Raw genomic sequence first — 23,036 nt, 5'->3', positions numbered from 1 at the left:
TGGGATGAGCGCTGGGTGTTATACATAGGGAATCAATCACTGGAATCTACTCCTGAAATCATTCTTGCACTATATGATAACTAACTTGGATGTAATTTTTTTTTTAATTTTTTTTTCAACGTTTTTTATTTATTTTTGGGACAGAGAGAGACAGAGCATGAACGGGGGAGGGGCAGAGAGAGAGGGAGACACAGAATCGGAAATAGGCTCCAGGCTCCGAGCCATCAGCCCAGAGCCTGACGCGGGGCTCGAACTCACGGACCGCGAGATCGTGACCTGGCTGAAGTCGGACGCTTAACCGACTGCGCCACCCAGGCGCCCCAGATGTAAATTTAAAAATAAAAAATAAATTTAAAAAAGAAAGATATTAATACAGGCAAAAAAAAAAGAAAATACAGTCATCAATTCACTAAGTGCTACTTAAAGAAGACAGTTGCATTAATTCATGTAGATCACACACTGGGATATCGCTAATAAGGTATTCGAATGAATAATGGCCCTCTATCGGAAACCCAACACCCCTAGATTTGACTTGGCCTTTTTTTTCCTTTGCCCTCACTCCCGGGCTTTCGTCTGAACTGCAGAACTGAGATACGTGAGTAGGGAGATGAAAAAAATTAAACTTATTTTCTTCACATTTCACACCAGATTATGGAGAGGTAAAAGGCTTAATTCTTTTAGTATAGATTTTGAAAATATGTTTCATCATCATCCAAGGGGTCTTTGGGCCCGGACTCATCACTTCAAGTTGGAGAAAGTGATTTGATCGACAAGGGCAGAGAAGGCCCTGCACAGCCGCTCAGCTCCACAATACAGGTCCATGTTTACCGAAGATTGCGGGCCTGAAATCAACAAACAGGAGAGTCCTTCAGAGAAAGCACTTACAGGTTCCTAAGCTGATCGTGCCAAAGTTCTAGCACGGAGAAGAAATAGAAACCATCGCTCCCCCGTCCCTGTTGACAATGCCCTTTCTCTAGGCTATCTGGAAAATAAGATGGCTGTTATTTGCCATGATCGATTACTAATACAACTTGGTCTTGGGTTCTTAAAGGACATTCCCATGACTCTGAGCAATAATCTGAGGAGCCAGAAATCCCACTGTAGAGCAAAGGTTTTCAAACTCTGGTGTATATCAGAATCACCTGGACAGTGTAAAAACAGGTTTCTAGGTCCTCCCCTAAGAGTTCTGATTTGGTACATGTGATGGTTAATTTTATGCCTCAACTTGACTGGCTACTGGTGCTCAGATATTTGGTCAAACATTGTTCTGGGTGTGCTGTAGGAGTGTTTCTGGATGACATTAACATTTGAATCTGCAGACTAACCGCAGCAGATTGCCTTCCCTAATGTGGATGGACCTCATTCAATCAATTGAAGGCCTGAATTAAGCAAAAAGGCTAAGTAGGAGAAGTCTTTCGGCCTGCCTCGCAGCTGGAACATGAGTTTTCTTCTGCCTTCGGGTTCCAGTTGAAAGATCACCGTTTCCTAAGTCTCCAGCCTGCCAGCTTTTGCACTAGAACCACACCCGCTGGTTCTTCTAGGTCTCCAATTTGCTGACAGTCGATCTTGGGACTTGCCAGCCTCCATAATCACATGAGCCAATTTCTTAAAAATAAGTCTCTTTCTATATTACACCCTTTTGGTTCTGTTTCTCTGGAGCTCCCTGGCTAATAGAGTATATCAGGGATGGGGCCCAAGAATTTGCATTGCTAACATGGTCATAGGTGAGTCTGATGCCGTTGGTCTAGGGACCATGCTGTGAGAACCTCTGCTGTTTGGCTACTGATGAATAGTTTGAGCAGTGCCCTATGAAAAAAAAAAGCAAAAGCAAGAACAATATAACTTAAGTTGAGAAAGGAAAGACATACAACCATACAGAGAAAAATTTCCTGTTCCTGCACTGTAAGGTAAATTCCTTTGCTGCAAGCTTGAGCAAATCGTTTGCTACTGATTTTCAACCCAGCATTTGGAATTTAAGGAGGTTTCGGGAACCTCTTCTACATGCTTTCTATTAAACTCTCATAGTCTCTTGAAATTCTGTTATCCTATCGTGATAATGAATGACTCTATTCAGTTAATGTGCACAACTGCCTAATTGACCATTAGGCTTATTGCGTTAGTCTTATCTTTTAAGTAATTTAAAGTTCATCTTAATTTCCAAACTGTGTTGACCCCTTAGCGCAGCTCCCATCTAAAAGAATAGTCAGCGACAGTGAGGCAGGGAAACGGAAGAGACCCTGTGAAAGAAAAAGCTGTGTTTTTCTTTTCCCCCTTCACTTCTTTTCCCGCTTCTATTCTTGCTAGGACCTGCACCCCCCACCCTACACATGCCTTAATGTGTGTCCTCCTTGTAAGGGACAAAGAGATAATGATGTCTTTGGGGTCTTCCAGCATAATAGATGGTATCTAAGGAATGACAGGACAGAGCCATCATGTGCCTTTTCCAGACCACTGGCGCTAGATTATCTATCTTGATGCCAAGACTCCCTGGCTTCAGGGAATAAGTGCCTTACAATGGACACCTGCACTCTGTCCTTGTTCTGACCAGTTCCTGTGTGCCCGAGAGGACACGTGCACTGACTACAATTGCCAATAAAACCCCAGACCGAACCAAAGATGAGACTCCCTCTCTTCCTTTCCAAGTCTCTCAGACTCTCCATCTGTACCTCGTTCTTTATATCTTCAATAAATTCTGCTTTCACCTCCTGCTGGCTTGCATTTGATTTCCATCCTGTGTGAAGCCACGGACTCTCTTGGCAGGTCCTCAGGACCCGCTCTGGGTCCTCGGACCCAGCCTGCCTACATCACTAGGATGATCACAACACTGGGTAAATACGTTGGTTGACACTGAGTAAACCTTAGCTTGTTACAAACAATGGGACTTCCTAATTTTCCAGAGAATTCTCAAATTAAAAAAAAAAACTGGGACAGTAAGATGATCAAAAACTTCCTGCTGTTATTTGATGCATCTGTGACAGAGAAATAAAACAAAGGTAGCCAACACCCTAATTTAGTTTGTTGGCCTTTCCACACCTTCATCAGTGTGGTTATCACACCTCTGGCCCTGTTATGCCCTTTTGGTGTAATTTTGGCAAGCATGCAGAGATTATGCATAAATGACGGAGTGTACTTTTATAACCCATATCACCAATGGCTAAGAAGAATTTGCAAACAAGATCATATTCAAAACCAGATTGAATAAAGATATAAACTTAGAAATATTTGAGTGAGGAGTGACAAGGTTTAGGAAATGCAAATAGCCGTGAAGATTAACATAGATCCTCTGTTTGAAAGCATTAAGGAAACAGAGCTGCTCGAAAAGAAATAAGACTGTAAATTTAAATCTTGTCAATTAGCATTTGTGGGATCATCCTGAAGTATACACTACCATAATAACAAAAAGGGAAAATGCGTGCTCTCTTGCTAACATCCTAAGCACTTTTGTATACCTCCAGTAGAAACATCCTAATGATTCTCCTTAAATTAATTTTTTGAGACATACTTTTTTTTTTTGGTATATTCTACAAGATTGGACAATGCTAACTGCACCTCTACACATTATTGCATCATCTAAATGTAGAAATAAGCTTTACCCTTTCATGATTTTCCTTTTAATGATATAATCATGTGTGTATACGTATGTATGTATGATTTTTATATATAGACTTTGATAAAGGAAATTAAAATATGCACGCATCTTTTAGTTTTAGGTATCAAACTGCACACGTGTTGGGATAATGTCTTCCCAATGTGTGTACTAGACCTAGCTTATTAGTGATCTGGAACGTGCAACACAGCCTGCTCCATTTGCAAGGGCTATGAGGAATCAACAGCCCTAATAAGTTCAGTTGGAGAAACAAAACAAAAAATAAAAATGAGATGAAGATATCAAAGACTGGAAGATTTTTCTAGAATAAAAGCCAAATTTTTACATGAAATTTTCCTGAAACCTTCAAGTGGATGTTGACTTTGCTTTGAGTACTCGTCATGACCCCAATGAAGTTAAAGTGGAAACACAGTGGGTGGAATCTTGTGCCGGCCTCAGAATCAAGCACAAGGAGTTCTCATCCTGTCTTTATCTCAGGCAGTCTGAGCATGCTTTGGGCATCTTGGTAATCGTGTTCTCTAATGCAAGGATTATAACTCCAACTCTTCTCACACTGGAGATTTTCAGAATCACCAAATAATTACTTTATTGACTTGTTTCTACCAACTTCAGTATACGACCGACATTATGATGTACTGATTTTCCAGCTCACCGACTGTTACGGGTTAGATTGTGTCTCTTCCCAAATTCATATGTGGGTGTCCTAACCCCAGGACCTCAGGGTGTGAATATATTGGGAAACAGCTTCTTTAAAGAGTTAATTAAATTAAAATGAAGTTATACGGGCAGATCCTAATCCAATAGGAGTAGTGTCTTTATAGAAAGAGCAAATTTGGGTAGGGATGCCCACAGAGGGATACCTTGATCTCAGACTTCAGCCTTCAGGCCTGTGAGAAAATTAATTTGTGATGTTTGAGCTACCCACTCTGTGGTAGGTGCTTTGTTATGGCAGCTCTAAAAAACTCACACGCCAATTCGGAAATATTTTGAGAAGCCCTCCTCACACATCTCTAGATGGTCACTCAAGCACAAAAGATTTTAGGCTTTCAAAAAGGACATGGATATAGATATAGGGATAATATTAAGGCAACAAAACACTATAAATAAGATGCTACCAGGCCAAAACAGAAGAAATAACTATAGTAAAGAGCCTTTTAAATTTTAAAATTAAAATTTTAAGCTAAATTTTAACTTAATTTTCAAAAAGATTTTTATTTTTTCTCATTTTTTTCAAGATTTTTTAAAAAGAGCCTTCAGAATTTAGCAAGGAGTCATAGCTTATGAAGAAGATGATGATGATAATGATGATAAATTCTACTACTTACATTGTAGAAACTTAAATCAATTGTCTTCTGGAAGAACATCATTATTATCCCCACTTATTTATGTATTTATTTAATTTTTTTCCAATATATGTAGTTTATTGTCAAATTGGTTTCCATACAACACCCAGTGCTCATCCCAAAAGGTGCCCTCCTCAATACCCATCACCCACCCTCTCCTCCCTCCCACCCCCCATCAACCCTCAGTTTGTTCTCAGTTTTTAAGAGTCTCTTATGCTTCATTATTACCCCCATTTTTAAACGGTAATGTCAGGCTGCCCAATTATATTTGTGGCAGTACTATTGATAATAATAAGAGCAATAACAAAATTATCTATTTTTTGTTATTTACTTCTCTTCTATAATTTAATACTTTATAATGGAAATGCTTTCTAATTTAAATTTCACGTAAAAACTTGGCTTCTCTTCTAGGAGAGTCTTTTGGTCTTTGACATCTTCATATCGTTTTTATTTTTTGCTTTTGTTTCTCTAGTTTAGCTATGAAAGCTGCTTATTTCTAAAATGTTTGTAGCTATTTACTATTATGGAATGCTAGGATTGTGCCAGACGCTATAGTAAAATCTCTTACGGTCTATCACCTTTAGTGCTCACAAAAACCTTGTAAATTGGGCAACTCTAGACCTCAAGTTCAGAGATGCTACTGATGTCCAAACGATTCACAACTCTCACTCTTACTCACTAGATGAATTGTAGCTGTTGGGATAATGTTATAAAACAAAAGGCAGCCTGAGGGCGCCTGGGTGGCTCAGTCGGTTAAGTGTCCTACTTCGGCTCAGGTCATGATCTCACGGTTCGTGGGCTCAAGCCCCATGTCGGGTTCTGGGCTGACAGCTCGGAGCCTGGAGCCTGCTTCGGATTCTGTGTCTCCCTCTCTCTGACCCTCCCCTGTTCATGCTCTATCTCCCTCTGTCTCAAAAATAAATAAACATTACAAGAATTTTTTTTAAAAAAAGGCAGCCTGAATCCTTGGCCGTTAACTTTTTCCAATGATTGTGAAAATCTTACCTGCTGGCACTTCTAGAGTGAAGGCATCTGTAAGTTTTGACAACAGTTCTTGCAGTTCCTTTTCCTCTAGCTCATCCTTTCCCTCCTGGATGTTAGGCATCTCTTTTCTGTCTGCAGTTGCCAGAGCATGACTGCTCATTTCAGGAACCATATGGGGGGTGTCCTGCAGCGATCCTTCCTGAGAACCGGGTAAGGAGCTAAAGATTTCCTTTGAGGTCTTTGGTGCTTGGCTTTGTGCCTTGCTGTTTTGTGTTGACTTCAGCGGCAAAAGGGCCTCTGGGGATTCTGAATTTGGTACAGCACGCTCTGCATTTGCTTGACTTTGGTGACTTTTGTCAGTCATGGTTGGGTAACCGAGAGGTTCCCATTCTGAACAGGCTTCAGTGGCATTTGTGACCTGGGAAGAATCTCCTCCCCTCCAAAACCTTCCATCCTTTCCGTGGTCACCCTTGGAAATCGTATTTTGACGGGAAGAAGATGAAGGGTGGAGTGGCTGCAACATTGCCTGGGTAAAGAAAACTTCATGAAGAAATCAACCTTTATCGTACCCTTTTCATAAATACATTACGTTTTAATAATCTAATCGGAAATTTTAATGCAAGATTTTTTTTTCTCCTTTGTAAATCATTTATTATTGATTTTATTTTATGCTGTTAATTCAATGTCCCTCTAAAACCAGCTACAAAAAGGACAGCAGTTCAGATACTAAAATATCACAAGAACTTGGGAAAATTCTAGGTCCTAAATGTTCAGGTTCTAAAACTATCATAAGGAATTTCTGAGAACATCAGGATACCTTGAATTGTAGCTAAAATGTATTACAATAAAACACGTTCATAATGATCCATCTAGCTAGGTATGTTGGGGGGCTTATAATAAGCCATGGGTATAGAATCTAGGGGGTGTGCACCCTATAAAGCACAATTCCCAAAGTGTGGTCCACAGATTCTCGGAAATCCCTAAGACCTTCTTAGAGGTCTGTGAGGTCAAAATTATTTGCCCGATGATTCTTAGATATTATTTGCCTGTTCACTGTGTTGACATTTGCCCCGAGGGTACAGAGTCAAAAGTAAGGCTAAAGTAAGTAAGGCTAACACCGTCGGTGCCTTGGTACAAATCAAGGCAGCATCAAAGAGTGCTACTAGTCAGTAGCGTTCTTCACAATTATGCTCTCGCAGCTAAAATAAATAAATAAATAAATAAATAGAAAATAAAAATATCCTTGGTGGTATAACAAACATTTTCAGTTTTCTTAGTTATGACATGTATTTTTTAGGATGAAAAATGTACATGATGACATGTATTTTGTAGAATACATGTATGACATGTATTGTGTAGGATGAAATGGGAAGTGTCCAAAATACTTCTAATGTTACTGAAACACAAAAGTTGCCTCTTGGGTGAAAGGATGGACTTGCAGACTGTTATGCAGACTTGGAAGTCTGGCAAACGTTTTCCAAAAATAGGTGAAGTGAGATTGTCACAGTAAGGAAGCAATTCACAGTATGTGTTGTCAATTTTAACAGGTGAGGCTTGTAGCAGAAACCAGATTTTAGAAAACTCGGATCTACCACCACGTGCATGATACCTTTCCAACCCGGAAAGACTTTCCTGATGAGCTTAATGGTGGTATTAATGAATGTGATTTGGCGGGGGGGAGGGAGGGGGGGGAGGCGGGGGCGGAGGAGGAAGGGTGGGTATTGTCTAATGGGAGGCAAGAAGTTTGGCTTAGCTCAGCGAACTTCCAAATTACCAGTGTATCGTGCTCCAATATCATGCATGGGTAGAAGCTTCATTCGAAGAGCACAACACAACATTGTATTTTAATGAAACAAGAGTGTGAGAGAGCGATGGCTTCAGATTCAAGGTTGCAACTCTCCTTTAAGAAACAATCACTTGTGTTTCGGTGCACTTCCAACGAAAAAGATCTCTAATGATTTGAAAAGACTTTATTCAAACATTTTTCTCTTTTTCAACTGCAAATCTCTATAAGACCAGATTTCTTCATATACTTCAATAAAACATCTTGAATGAAGCAGTGAAGTCATGTCTTCTATTTATTTATTAACTTACTTATTTAATTAAAAAAATTTAATGTTTATTTACATTTTTTAATGTTTACTTTTGACACAGAGAGAGAGAGAGAGTGAGAGAGAGAGAACGAGAGAAACAGAGTGTGAGACGGTGAGGGGCAGAGAGAGAGACAGAGGGAGACACAGAATAGAATCTGAAGCAGGCTCCTGGCTCTGCAGTATCAGCACAGAGCCCGACACAGGGCTTGAACCCGTGAACCATGAGATCATGCCCTGAGCTGATGTCAGACGCTTAACGACCTGACCCACCCAGATGCCCCATGTCATGTCTTTTATTAAGCCAGATATTAAAGAAATTTGTTTAAAAATGTGAAACAATGCCACTATTCTAAGGTTTTTTTTTAAATATATAGTTACTATTTAAAATTGTTCCCTATGTAATGGGTTTACTACATTTTTAAATTCAGTAATAAACTTTTAAGCCACCTCTCGCTTTTATTTTTGATCATGGTAAAGAGCAATAGATATAACCCACAAAAGCTCCTTGAGATCCTCAAATTTTTTTTAAGAATGTAAAAAGGATGCAGAGACCAAAAGGCTAATCAGTGCTGTAAAGGACCACTTTTCTCTAGATCTATAGTTTCTAAATGGCACTGATAACCACACCAGCCACCAATTCTCCTAATGGCATTGCCTTCAGGAAGCGGAAGGACACAGTCTGGAGAGGATAAGAGTGGGAGGAGTGAGGGAATGGAAAGAGGAGTCAGGGAAGAGAAGAGGCCGATCAGAGTGAGGTGAGAAGCTTCAGGCAGAAGTCCCTCCACTGGCCAGAGGATTTGAGGTCAGATTTCTGGACGGTCCAGATGGCATCTCCCACACTGCCTACCTGTAGATGCTGCCCCATCTGCTGTAGCTGGGTCCACAGACTATCCTGGTTGGCCGTGAGTTGGTGAATCTTTGTTTCAAATCGGCAACTTTTTTCTTTCTGGGCGGCATATATGGCTTGCAACTTGTCTTTGTATCGGTTTAACTGTTTTTTAAGGACTCTGCAAAGAGGACAGGTTTGCATGAGTAGGAAGGGCTAGAGGCCAGCACGCTCACCAGAGCCCTAGCAAGATGTACCGTGAGTCCTCTCTGTGGGAAGATACTGGAGGAGCCTGTGCCTTGACTATTACTTAACCTTGATCAATGCTGTTTTATACTGTTTGACAATATGGTCACCATATACCACTGCCTTTTACGTCTCTTATATATACACACAATTCTATTAAGAATTTCATTGGCATTAGAGGTGTTTTAGAAAACTCATCATGGGGGCGCCTGGGTGGCGCAGTCGGTTAAGCGTCTGACTTCAGCCAGGTCACGATCTCGCGGTCCGTGAGTTCGAGCCCCGCGTCAGGCTCTGGGCTGATGGCTCGGAGCCTGGAGCCTGTTTCCGATTCTGTGTCTCCCTCTCTCTCTGCCCCTCCCCCGTTCATGCTCTGTCTCTCTCTGTCCCAAAAATAAATAAAAAACGTTGAAAAAAAATTAAAAAAAAAAAAGAAAACTCATCATGCATGTTATGGGTTGCTTTTGACAGCATACCTTCACTAGCTAGTTGCATTTGAAATTTGACCTTATTCATTATCATTTTGTCTGGAATCACTCCATTTAGAAAGACAGTATACATGTCATGGCTAAACACGTAGCAGGGCAGGGAGGGACCAGGACAGGGAGGGAACAACGAGGCAGGCAATTCATGAATTGTGGGTCTGTTTTGGTTCCTCTTCCTAAATGCAGTTGTTTATGGGTTTAAGAAAGAACCAGGCAGTCAGGGCAATTCTTTTAAAACACAGACTAGATCATGTCAGTCCTCTGCTCAAAATCCTCCAAGGGTCCCCTTCCCTGTTTAGAATAAGCCAAAGTCCTTCAGAGGCAGACAAGGCCCAGCAGTTGGCCAAGAGCCCCCTTTCCTCTTTGGCCTCCCTCTGCTTCCCCTCTGGCTCACTCACTGCCAGCCACACAGAGCTCTTGGCTACTCTCAACACACCAGTCTGCCCTTTTGGTCCTTCTGCCTGGAACCCTCCTTCCTCTCCTCACCCTCTCACAGTCATTGCTCAACATTGCATTTTCAGTGAGGTGATCCCTGACTGCCTTACTTGATGAAATGTTCTGAATCTCTCTGTTAAGTCCATCAGGTCCAGTGTGTCATTCAAAGCTATTGTTTCTTTGTTGATTTTCTGCTTAGATGATGTATCCATTAGTGTAAGAGGAGCGTTAAAGTCCCCTATCAATGAGTTTCTTTATGTTTGTGATTAATTGATTTAGATATTTGGGTTCATTAAGTTGGGGGCATAAACATTTACAATTGTTAGATCTTCTTGGTGGACCTCTAAATTATGATATAATGCCCTTCTTCATCTCTTGTTACAGGGTTTGTTTTAAAATCTAGTTTGATATAAGCATTGCTACTTTGGCTTTCTTTTGATGTCCATTAGCGTGATAGATGGTTCTCTATCCCCTTACTTTCAGTCTGCAGGTGTCTTTACTGAAATGAGTCTCTCGTAGGCAGCATATAGATGAATCTTATTTTTTAATCCATTCTGATATCCTATGTCTTTTGACTGGAGCCTTTAGTCCATTTACATTCATGGTGATTATTGAAACATGAATTTAGTGTCTTTGTGTTATGTGTTGATGTTTCTGGTGATGATCTCTGGTCCTTTCTAGTCTTTGTTGCTTTTGGTCTTTTTTTTTCTCCACTCAAAGAGTGCCCCTTAAAATTTCTTGTAGGACTGGTTTAGTGGTCACAAACGCCTTTCATTTTTATTTGTCTGGGAAACTCTCTATTTCTCCTTCTATTTTGAATGACAGCCTTGCTGGATAAAGAATTCTTGGCTGCACATTTTTTCTGATTCAGCATGTTTAATATATCTTGCTACTCTTTTCTGGTCTGCCGAGTTTCTGTGGACAGATCTGCTGTGAACTGACCTGATCTGTCTTCCCTTGTAGGTTAGGGACTTTTTTTTCCCCTGCTGCTTTCTTTCCTTGTCTGTGTATTTTGTGAATTTGACTATGATATATCTTGGTGATGGCTGGCTTTTTTTGAGTTTAATGGGAGTTCTCTGTGCTTCTTGGATTTTAATGTCTGTGGCTTTCCCCAGATTAGGGAAGTTTTCAGTTATAACTTGCTCACATAAATCTTCTGCCCCTTTTTTCTCTCTTCATCTTCTGGGACACCTGTGATTTGAATGTTAGTACATTTTAATAAATTGCTGAGTTCCTTAAGGCTGCCTTCATGATCCCTGACCTTTGTTTTCCCCTTCTTTTCAGCTTCATTATTTCCCATAATTTTACTTCTATACCACAAATTCACTCCTCTGCTTCATCCATCCTCATTTTTATGGCCTCTGTGTGGGTTTGCATCTCAGTTATAGAATTTTTAATTTTGGCCTGACTAGATTTTAGTTCTTTTATCTCTGCAGAAAGGGATTCTCTGGTGATTTCTATGCTTTTTTCAATCACAGGTGGTATCCTTATAACTGTTGTTTTAAACTCTAGTTCGATATCTTACTTATGTCTGCATTGATTAAATCCTTGGCTGTCATTTCTTCCTGTTCTTTCTTTAGAAGTAAATTCCTCCATCTTGTCATTTTGGGGGGGGAAACATAATAATAATAATAATAATAATAGAATAAAATAAAATAAAATAAAAATTGAAAACCTGAAAACATAAAATAAGGGAAGCTAGCTCCTAGGTGTGTTTTGGTCTGCTTGTTAAGAGAAGCTTGATAGAAAAAAGAGAACAGAAGAGAGAAAAAAAATTAAAAAATAAAAAATAAAACAATTTTGCTCTTTCTGTATCCAAGAAATAAAAGAAAAACAATAGAAAAAACGAAACAAAACAGAAGCAGCGGCAACAACAAAAAACAAACAAAACACCCAAATGAAGCTAGATCCAGTTTCCCCTAGAGCTGAAACTTTGCAGGAGTCTATGGTCAGTAGACTGAACTCGTGGAAGGGATCTAGGCTGGTCTTCTAAGGGAGGGGCCTGCCTCTACGGTTCTCAGTTCTCAAGCCCACTTGCTTAGCCGAGAGGAGCCTGGAGGTCACAGCCGGGCAGGGCTTGGTGTAATGGCTCCATTCTCCACTTGGTGGCGCTGTATAGCCCACTGGGGTCAATCACTGTTGGTGGGCTAATAGCGAAAACGCCTTCACCATTCTCTCTAGTCTCCAGAGCAGGAAGTTCACACTCTCACAGGTGTGCGATCAGTCACCCCTCCTGTGTCCCCACTTCCGCCAGCTCCCCATCTGCCCCCTGTCTATGTCCAAGCTGTTTGCCTACCAGGCAGTGCCTCTCTCCAAAATTTTTATCTCAGGCCTGGCTGTGTTTCAAAATCCCACCATTTAGAGACTCCAGCTGGTCAGACCTGCAGTGATCTTCTGGGGGAGGATCTCCTCACGTTGTGGCTGGTGCCGCTTGTCCCAAGAAATAGTCACGTTACTGTACGGTGGCAACAGATCAGATTTATGGTAAATCACAACACCTGGCCGGGGCTAGGGTTTGCTGCCCTCAGCCGGCGTCTTTGTTCCTATACTGGTGACCTTGGCTAGATCGGAGGGAAGATGGCGGCATAGGAGGACGCTGGGCTCACTGTGTCCTGCTGATCACTTAGATTCCACCTACACCTGCCTAAATAACCCAGAAAACTGCCAGAAGACAAGCAGAACGGAGTCTCCAGAGCCAAGCGCAGACGAGAGGCCCATGGAAGAGGGTAGGAAGGGCGGCGAGGTGGTGTGCCTACACGGACTGGTAGGAGGGAGCCGGGGTGGAGGGGCGGCCCACTGGCCAAGCAGAGCCCACGAGTCTGGCTTGCAAAAGTGGAGGGGCCAGGCGGAGTGTGTTCTGACAGCAAGTGGGACTTAACATCTGGAAGGTTATAAGTTAACAGCTCTGCTCAGAGAGTGGGAAGGCTGGAGGACAATGGGAGGGAGAGTTGCTGAGCCCTGGACGACAGAGTGCAGCTTGGCAGGGAACAAAGGCGTTCGCCAGTGCCAATTCCCTCACCCATCCCCCAGCCAAAATCCCAAAGGGAACCAGTTCCTGCCAGGGAACTTGCTTGCACCGTGCAAACACCCAACTCTGTGCTTCTGCGGACCCACACCTCCGGCGGCAGGCCTGACTCCCTCCAGGTGCCAAAGGGCCCCTCCCGAAGCTGATCTCTGAAGGATAAGTGAGCTGAGCTTGCCCCTCCCGCCCCTGTGCACCTTGCCCATCCACCCCAGCTAATATGCCAGATCCCCAGCACCACAGCCTGGCAGTGTGCAAGTAGCCCAGACGGGCCACACCACCCCACAGTGAATCCCGCCCCTAGGAGAGGGGAAGAGAAGGTACACACCAGTCTGATGGTGGCCCCAGCGGTAGGCTGGAGGCAGACATCAGGTCTGACTGCGGCCCCGCCCACCAACACGAGTTATTCAAGACAGCACAGGGGAAGTGCCCCGCAGTCCCGCACCACTCCAGGGACTATGCAAAATGACGAAACGGAAGAATTCCCCTCAAAAGAATCTCCAGGAAATAACAACAGCTAACGAACTGATCAAAAAGGATTTAAACAATATAACAGAAAGTGAATTTAGAATAATAGTCATAAAATTAATCGCTGGGCTTGAAAACAGTATAGAGGAGAGCAGAGAATCTATTGCTACAGAGATCATGGGACTAAGGAACAGTCAGGAGGAGCTAAAAAATGCTATAAACGAGCTGCAAAATAAAATGGAAACGACCACAGCTTGGATTGAAGAGGCAGAGGAGAGAATAGGTGAACTAGAAGATAAAGTTATGGAAAAAGAGGAAGCTGAGAAAAAGAGAGTTAAAAAAATCCAGGAGTATGAGGGGAAAATTAGAGAACTAAGTGATGCACTAAAGAGAAATAATCTACACATAATTGGTATTCCAGAGGAGGAAGAGAGAGGGAAAGGTGCTGAAGGTGTACTTGAAGAAATAGCTGAGAACTTCCCTGATCTGGGGAAGGAAAAAGGCATTGAAATCCAAGAGGCACAGAGAACTCCCTTCAGACGTAACTTGAATTGATCTTCTGCACAACATATCATAGTGAAATTGGCAAAATACAAGGATAAAGAGAAAATTCTGAAACCAACTAGGGATAAACACGCTCTAACATATAAAGGGAGACCTATAAGACTCGTGACCGATCTCTCTACTGAAACTTGGCAGGCCAGAAAGGAATGGCAGGAGATCTTCAATGTGATGAACAGAAAAAAAATATGCAGCCGAGAATCCTTTATCCAGCAAGTCTGTCATTTAGAATAGAAGGAGAGATAAAGGTCTTCCCAAACTAACAAAAACTGAAGGAATTCGTCACCACTAAGCCAGCCCTACAAGAGATCCTAAGGGGGATCCTGTGAGACAAAGTACCAGAGACATCGCTACAAGCATGAAACCTACAGACATCACAATGACTCTAAACCCATATCTTTCTATAATAACATTGAATGTAAATAGATTAAATGTGCCAACCAAAAGACATAGGGTATCAGAATGGATAAAAAAACAAGACCCATCTATTTGCTGTCTACAAGAGACTCATTTTAGACCTGAGGACACCTTCAGATTGAGAGCGAGGGGATGGAGAACTATTTATCATGCTACTGGAAGTCAAAAGAAAGCTGGAGTAGCCATACTTATATAATACAAACTAGACTTTAAATTAAAGGTTGTAACAAGAGATGAAGAAGGGCATTATATAATAATTACAGGGTCTATCCATCAGGAAGAGCTAACAATTATAAATGTCTATGCGCCGAATACGGGAGCCCCAAATATATAAAACAATTACTCACAAACACAAGCAACCTTATTGGTAAGAATGTGGTAATTGCAGGGGACTTTAACATGCCACTTACAGAAATAGATAGATCATCTAGACACATGGTCAATAAAGAAACAAGGGCCCTGAATGATACATTGGATCAGATGGACTTGACAGATATATTTAGAACTCTGCATACCAAAGCAACAGAATATACTTTCTTCTCGAGTGCACATGGAACATTCTCCAAGATAGATCACATACTGGGTCACAAAACAGTCCTTCATAAGTATACAAGAACTGAGATCATACCATGCATACTTTCAGACCACAATGCTATGAAGCTTGAAATCAACCACAGGAAAAAGTCTGGAAAACCTCCAAAAGCATGGAGGTTAAAGAACACCCTACTAACGAATGAGTGGGTCAACCAGGCAATTAGAGAAGAAATTAAAAAATATATGGAAACAAACGAAAATGAAAATACAACAATCCAAACGCTTTGGGACGCAGCGAAGGCAGTCCTGAGAGGAAAATACATTGCAATCCGGGCCTATCTCAAGAAACAAGAAAAATCCCAAATACAAAATCTAACAGCACACCTAAAGGAAATAGAAGCAGAACAGCAAAGACAGCCTAAACCCAGCAGAAGAAGAGAAATCATAAAGATCAGAGCAGAAATAAACAATATAGAATCTAAAAAAACTGTAGAGCAGATTGACGAAACCAAGAGCTGGTTTTTTGAAAACATAAACAAAATTGACAAAACTCTAGCCAGGCTTCTCAAAAAGAAAAGGGAGATGACCCAGATAGATAAAATCATGAATGAAAATGGAATTATTACAACCTATACTGGTGACCTTGGTGGCTCGATGGCACCTGTGGGATCTTTTGCCCACAGAGAGGCTGTAGCACCTCTACCAAATGCACGGGGAACCGCTGCTACCTGTGCGACCCAGGGGATCCTCAGACCGCACTACAGCTGACCTCTGAAGTTTCAAACTCTGTACTCTGCCGTTTATAAAAAACTGACGGTACTGAATCCGTCTCCTTCCTCCCCACTCCCGTCAGTGGTTTGGGCGAACAGGTTTCTTGCGCAGTCCTCTGTGCCTGTTTTCACTTTCTCTCTAGCCGCTTTCCGGGGCTTGGGGGTGGAGTGCTTTCCTGTGCAAACCCGAAGCACTGCTCTCTTTCCCTCTTTCTCCTTTCTTGGAAAATGGCTTCCACTGCTTTTCTCCCCTAGGTCGCCTCTCCGCACCACTACCTGCCCGTGTTCTCTCCCTCAAATTATGCGGATTGTTCTGTTTATCATCGGATCTCTTTCCTATGTGTTCAAAATGGTTTGATGTTGATCTAGCTGTGATTGAGGGATGACACAAACCCAGGGTGCCTTTACTACTCTGCCACCTTAACTTCTCCTAGTGGCTCCTGGACTGCCCTACTTGAAATTGCAAAAACCCGACCTCCAGCACCTCACATCCCCTTCCCTACTTATTTGTCTTCTTAGCTTTCTGCATGTCTCATTGCTACGGAGCTTGATAAAGCCTTAGATTTTAGACTTAGTCTCCAGCCTTCAAACCTCCAGACACTCACATTATATGACATACGATATATTTTACTTGTTATTTTACGTATACCTTACTTATTCTATTACTTAATAATGTCTTACTGTCTCTTTATTCTGGCAAATTTTTTTTCTTCTGGTTTGCTTGTTGCCATATTCCCAGGCCCCGGCCTAAAATAGTCCCGGTGACGGAGTATGTGTACAATTAAAACTGGCAGAATGAAGTATAATCTTCTTCTTTAATCAGCACGGTTGGCATATGGGTGGAATTTGTAGGAATCAAATTGTCAGTGGCAAACGCAACAAGATTTCTCAGTGTTAGAACCTCTGAAATTCCTAATTACCATAGGTCTTGGAGAGGCCTTGGGGTCTGGTTTGGGCTCCCGCCTAAAGTGGGCATCTCTGAAGGAGAGCCCTCACACGTATCGGCAATCACACTCAGATGAAAAGGGAGTCTGACTCTAATATCCTTGATTATAATTGGAGTTTCAAATGTATCTTTATGATGGGTTTTTCAGAAAGGAGTCAGTCCAGGGACTTGAAGCACACAACAAAGATATATCCTCAGAAGTCACTCTGGACAGTTTTCTAGACACTATTGTGCTTATTACAGCCATTAGTGGCATCAGTTTCTCTTTTTTTTCCTATGCTGGTCACTGTCCCCATCTCCCAAGCTTAATGGAACCAGCCCGATGATTTCTGTTCTGCTTAACTCAAATAGAACCAAAGTCTCCTTTTACCTTCGTATTGGGCTTAGTATTTTTCTGTTTAAGGGATTTCTTCTTAATAATAATTAAAAAAAACATGGCGATATATTTGTAGAAATTTTTCCACTCCCTGTGGAGTGCATTAACGGATTCGTGAGTTCTCCACAGTTCATTCCTGATGCTGACCACAGTCTAGAGGAGCAAGAAATACAGAATGTGAGTGTTTGTCTTTTGGTTTGAATTTAACCCACATTCCTTGCAATTCATCATAGGAACATGATAATGAGATATGTACGTATTCTAATGTATGTAATGTATATCATACATATATGAAATACAGTCTATTTCAAGAAGTGAGTGGTGTTTGGGTTTAGGTTCATATACAAGGATGCAGATGTTCATATGCTCACAGGGCAACTTCACCATCTCATTTTTACATGATGCTTTTCTTTAAAAGGATTTCACCATGAACAAGATTTTTAGGTTTTAAAAATAAGTTACAACAGTCCTTTGCCTGAGCTAGGCTGCTGCCCAGAAAACCTCCTTCCCCAAAGGCATCTATGAAAAGCAGTTGGGCCACTGACTTCCCCTTGGGAAGGAATCTTGGCTCAAGGAATCTTTCCCCTCGGTCTGTCACTTTCTACTTAAACTTTCCTACCTTTCCACCCCTTTCCACATGGATGTGTACTGAGAGTCGTCGCTTCTCTTTGGATTCACCGAGGCTCTTTGAATTAATAGTGATCAGCTCAGCTCTCATTTAGGATTTTCCCACCAAACTTTGCCTCTCATATCACATTCTGCTCCCTGAACGGCACCCAGGTATAAGTCCTGACTTGACCCAGACTGGCCCAGCCTCCTGGGGCACCGTGTACCAGCCCTTGGCTCCTGCACGTCTGGATGGGAGATTGGATTTTATTACTCTACACTTATAAGCAGCTGTGGCAATACTCTGTGGCCTTATCTCCTTCCTGCAAACCCGCTGAAGAGGAGCTGGCCACCTTGGGAACATTTGTCTACAGGAACAGCCTGAAAGAGGAAGAGGGAAGGGCAGGAAGAAGGAACTGAACTACAGACTTAGAGTCACGCTCTCTGGTTGGTGTGTACTCTGTGGCCCCTCCGAGTGACCTGGGCCTGTCTGTCTCTTCACTCAAATGTTCAAACAGCTTCCGCATGCCTCGCATAGATAGCCTTTGAATCCGCGAACGTTATATTATTAACATCAATGTTATCACGTGGTACATGTTGTTCTGCAGTTGAGAAGCGTTTCGGGTTGGCACATATGGGCTTACCACGGTTCAGCCATAGAGAAGGTACTACGGTTTATTTAGTCATTCTCACTTGGAGGGCATCAAGCTGTTTCCAGTTTTTCGAAAGTGTAAGCAATGTTGCAGTGCACAAAGCTGTAATGTCTCCTTGAGCATATATGTGTGCAGGGTTCTCAGGTTTTACGTTTAATAGATAGTAGCCATTTGCCCACTTTGGGCACACACGTGCACACATACGCACGCACACGTGAACACGCATGTATGCATATTTGGAAATGCATAGATATACCGCAAATAAATGCGAAGATCTAGCCTAAACAGATTACCTCTGGGGAACTGGGAACCTGACCTGGGATGGGAATTATGGTTGAAAAAGACCTTGCCTTTCTCTGCAATATTTTAACTTTTTCTAAGGCAAACAGATTCATCTTATTTGTATAATTAAAAATGTTTTTTTTTTCATCTAAGAAAGAAATGTACTACATGAGTAAGATAGGCTGTAGCAACTATAAAAATGAAAAAGAGGTGAGGTGGAATAAAAGGAGAGTGAAGTAAAGGATAGAAAACCCGAACAGCAAAACCTCTTTGAAATTTCCTCCTTTGGAACAAAGAAATGTCAAAGTGGAAGAAAGGCTCAGTTGTGGAAATGGCTTTTCTTCCTCTTTTATTCGAAGCAGGAGACGGCGAGGCTGCTTAATGTGTCCCCACACGGGTAACTGCAGCCTTCTGCATTGCTACGCCTGCAGGGCGGGGTCTATGGGGGCTGATGGTTACCATGCACACGGGCTGCCTGTCACTGGGCGGTCGCAGGACCCAGCCTCCGCTCACACTTCTTCCCAGCACCGCTGCAGAATGGGAACTTTAATTTTTCCTGGGTGATTGAAAAACATTACAGATAATGTTCTGAAGACCTTCCTTAGGATCAGACTGTACTGATTACACTGATTGAGGTGAACACCTACCAGTGGAGTCACACTTGGGAGAGCAAATAAACAACTGATTGAAAACAGGAGAAAGTACTTGCAGACCGTACGCGCGCGCGCGCGCGCGCGCGCGCACACACACACACACACACACACACAACCAAGGTGGCATTTCTAATTCCTTTGATGAAGAATTACGTTGGATTTTTTTTTGTTTACGTTTCTCTTTCATTTTATTTCTTTTACCTCTCTTTGCCTCTCATCTCTTCCCTTCTAAATTTCCTGGCATTTTCCTTATGCCTGGATGTACTGGTTTTCCTTCCCCTCCCCCCTGCTTTTGAATAGCATCACATTGTGTGATACTGAGTTGCCATGTTGAGGCCCCTATGGGCAGAAGAAATCTTTATCTGTAAGTTATACCAGCAAGTTTGGGGGCAGAAACTTCATATCTGTGGACACTGGACATCAAAATTTAAAGACATCAAAGTTGAATGCAGCTTACTTTTAGGATGTAGACTTAGCAACAGTCCCTTCAAAGCTGAACTTTGTCCACTAAGTGGCCAGTCCAGTTCCCTGGCTGCATATGCTGTTGTGGTGAGCGTTGCCCTCTTTTGGGGGAGCAAAAGGTAAGAGAAAATTCATGTTGCTCAGCTACATGTAAATGAGGATAGGTTTGTTGTCTTCTTAAGGATACTAATACCGAATCTTCTAACACATGCCACAAAGAACAATGTAGACTATATTATAATTAATTGTGTGTACCACTGTAGCCAGTGTGTAGCCATTCATTCATAGTTTTTAGCTGGGAAGAATGTTTCAAATAAACAGCACACTTGGAAACATCAGATTAACCTGATACATTTCTACTCTTCGGGAAAGACTACGCAATTGATCATATTAAAGAGGCCAAAGACTGACCAGTAGTTATCTAATTTGGGAATATATGTTTAAAATTTTGTTTTAAATGTTTATTTATTTTTGAGAGAGAGAGAGAGAGAAAGATAGAGAGAGCATGAGAGGGGAAGGGACAGAGAGAGAGAGGGAGACACAGAATCAGAAGCAGGCTCCAGGCTCTGAGCCATCAGCACAGAGCCTGACGTGAGGCTCAAACTCACTAAACGCGAGATCATGATCTGGACTGAAGTCAGATATTTAACCGACCGAGCCAACCAGCTGCCCCATAAATGTTGCAATTCTAAATAAAAAATAGGCAAATCAAATTTAAGTTAAATCAAAGAACAATTCACCACAAACAGATATAGCTTTTAGTTTCAGTGATGCCAGGAATGTTTACTCTCAGAGACTATTAATGCAGTTCTCCCAATAAAGGAAAACATGAGATAATGTCAAATGAGGCTTTAAAAGAGATTTAAAATAAATAGATTCAAAATCATTTCTGATTGCATCTCCTCTCCCCGCCCCGCCAAAAACGTAAAAGGAATAAGAAAAGAAAATTACTTCCTTCACATTAAAAGGAATTTCAATCCAACAACGAACACCATCAGAGTTAATGGAGAAGCATGAGAGAAATGCCCCATTAAATCTCATTCCATTTTTAGTGAGATAAGCTGTCCCACCACCTCTTGCATTATTCAGTCCTGTTCTGGAAGATTTGGCTTCTCTCAGGAAGACATGCAGAGAAATGAGAGGTTTAAATATTGTAAAGAGAGACCAAAATATCCTTTTTTCCCCAAACTGTATGATTGTTTACTTAAAAGCAAAAGATTCACACTAAACCAGTATTTGAAATTATTAGGAGAGTTCAGAAAGCTTTCTCTTTATAAGAGAACTCTTCAAAAATCCATAACTTTCCAATATGCCATCATCAATAATTAAGAAAAAAGGTACAATGGGAAAGGCCTTTATTCAAAACAAGTACAACAAACGTAAAAGACCCAGGGTGTTCTCAGTGGGAAACGGAGAATGGTAAGAAGTAAGCTACATACAACCCTTACTGACAGATATGTGCACCTCAGAATAGAGGTTTAATGCAAATCGAACCAAAATATGAACGACTAATTTTAAACTAATTTTAAAACGAATGGTTTTAAAGTTTTTCTAGAAGAATAATTGTTTAATAACAGCTAACATTTTAAAAAATAAAAATAACAATGATGTCAGCAAGACAGCAGAGGAGGCGCTGGACCCTCCTATCTACCACCTGGCCCCAGACGCTGATTACACATCATGACAGTTCCGCCTCTGCTGGGGGGAGTTAGGAAAGGGGCGGGTCTTATATCCACGTTCTGATTTTACTGGCAGTTGCTGGGAGAATTGCCTATTTAAGTAAAAAAGTAAGAATAGGAGAATACCCTCACCTTCTAACATGCATCGAAATAAAACCCAGGTAGACTTAAACCTTACTTAACTGCCGAAAAAAAGCCAAGCCATATTATGCCAAAAAAAAAAACAAAAAACAAAAAACAAAAAACAAAAAGAAAACAACCCAAAAAACAAAAAATCAAGCCCCGTTAAAGCAAATACAGCTGAAGGGTCATTTGATTTTTTAACGCAGTAAATCTTCCAAGCATAAAACCGTGTAGGAAGTCAGAAAAGGAACGATTAACAATGTTTCCATAGAACTTAAAACTGTCTATATAGCAAGTCACATTACAAATAAGACTAAAAGGAAATAACTATGAAGAAGGGTTGCCCATGGCTAAAATCTTAAAAGTTCAAATACATTAATGAAACAAACTGATGCATCAGGAAAACTGGTCAGAAGACACCGACAGAAGAGAAAATACAATTGCCTTCTACGTTAAGAAGAGATGGACATTAAAGCAAATAAAAAAAAATATTCTGCTCATAACATTAACAAAATTTAAAATTAAGTAACAGTACTAGCAAGGATCAAGCCAGATGGCTACCTGAATTCGCTAGGAGTATAGTTTGGTGCATAGCTTCTAAATAGTAATTTCATAGCGAGTATGAAGAGTCTTGACGACATTCCCACCTCTCATTCTAGTGATTTCACCTGAAGAACATACCCCCCTGAAACATTTAGGGAACCACGTACAAAGAATAAAGTACCAGGATTTCAATAGTAAACTATTAAAGTATGCAAAAATTGGAAATAACTCAAATATCCAATGACAGAAGAAGGGTTAAATAAATAATGCCACACCCACTTGAATAAACATTGCACGACAATGTGTCTGAAGTGTTGTAATGGCAATGGGAAATGCTCACAACATAACCTACACTGATATGGAACTATATAATCAATATGCTTTGCAGTATGATGTAAACTGTATTACAAGTATTTGCAGGGAAAGCAGTGCACCAAAATATTAACACATTACTATTAAAATAATATTAGGAAAGGGTACACTTATCACGAGGAGCACTGAGTCATGTATAGAATTGTTGAATCACTGTATTGTACACCTGAAACTAATATAACTCCGTATCTCACTATACTGGAATTAAAATAAAAAAACTTAATAAAAAAATTAAAATATTACAATAGTGGCTCCATTGTGATTTGACTGCAGTTACAATTTTGTTCGTTGCTGGCTGTTCCAGGTTTTCTATAGTAAATACGTAGCACTTTGTGATTGGGGATAAAAAGTGATTTCAAAAAATATTTTCTTTATCACATTCACATCTGAATAGAAATCCTGCTCTAAAGCAGAGATTTATAAGAGGTGTTAATAATATTTAATTATCAGCTACGGCATCGAGGAGAGCCTTTTTAGAAAATGCGTAATCAGATATTAAATTTAATATTCAAAAGAGCATTAAAGTAGCGTCACTTTTTTTTTTCCTGGTGCT

The 23,036-nt window shown here is 41.1% G+C and overlaps 1 protein-coding gene across 1 annotated transcript in view; it reads right to left on the bottom strand.

Annotated features, from left to right (window-relative positions):
* Positions 1–738: 738 nt before the first annotated feature.
* The window catches only part of DYTN (dystrotelin), a 52,850-nt gene continuing 30,552 nt past the window's right edge, over positions 739–23,036 (bottom strand). The window contains exons 10-12 of the mRNA XM_058696735.1: positions 8,875–9,034; positions 5,956–6,460; positions 739–842 (exon numbers count right to left, since the gene is read on the bottom strand). Coding sequence (XP_058552718.1) covers positions 739–842; positions 5,956–6,460; positions 8,875–9,034 — 769 coding nt within the window. The remainder of the gene's footprint in view (positions 843–5,955; positions 6,461–8,874; positions 9,035–23,036) is intronic.

The sequence above is a fragment of the Neofelis nebulosa genome, chromosome 2 (genome assembly GCF_028018385.1).
Source record: "Neofelis nebulosa isolate mNeoNeb1 chromosome 2, mNeoNeb1.pri, whole genome shotgun sequence".
In the NCBI taxonomy this organism is placed as follows: Eukaryota; Metazoa; Chordata; class Mammalia; order Carnivora; family Felidae; genus Neofelis; species Neofelis nebulosa.
This window is presented reverse-complemented; position numbering and strand designations above follow the sequence as displayed.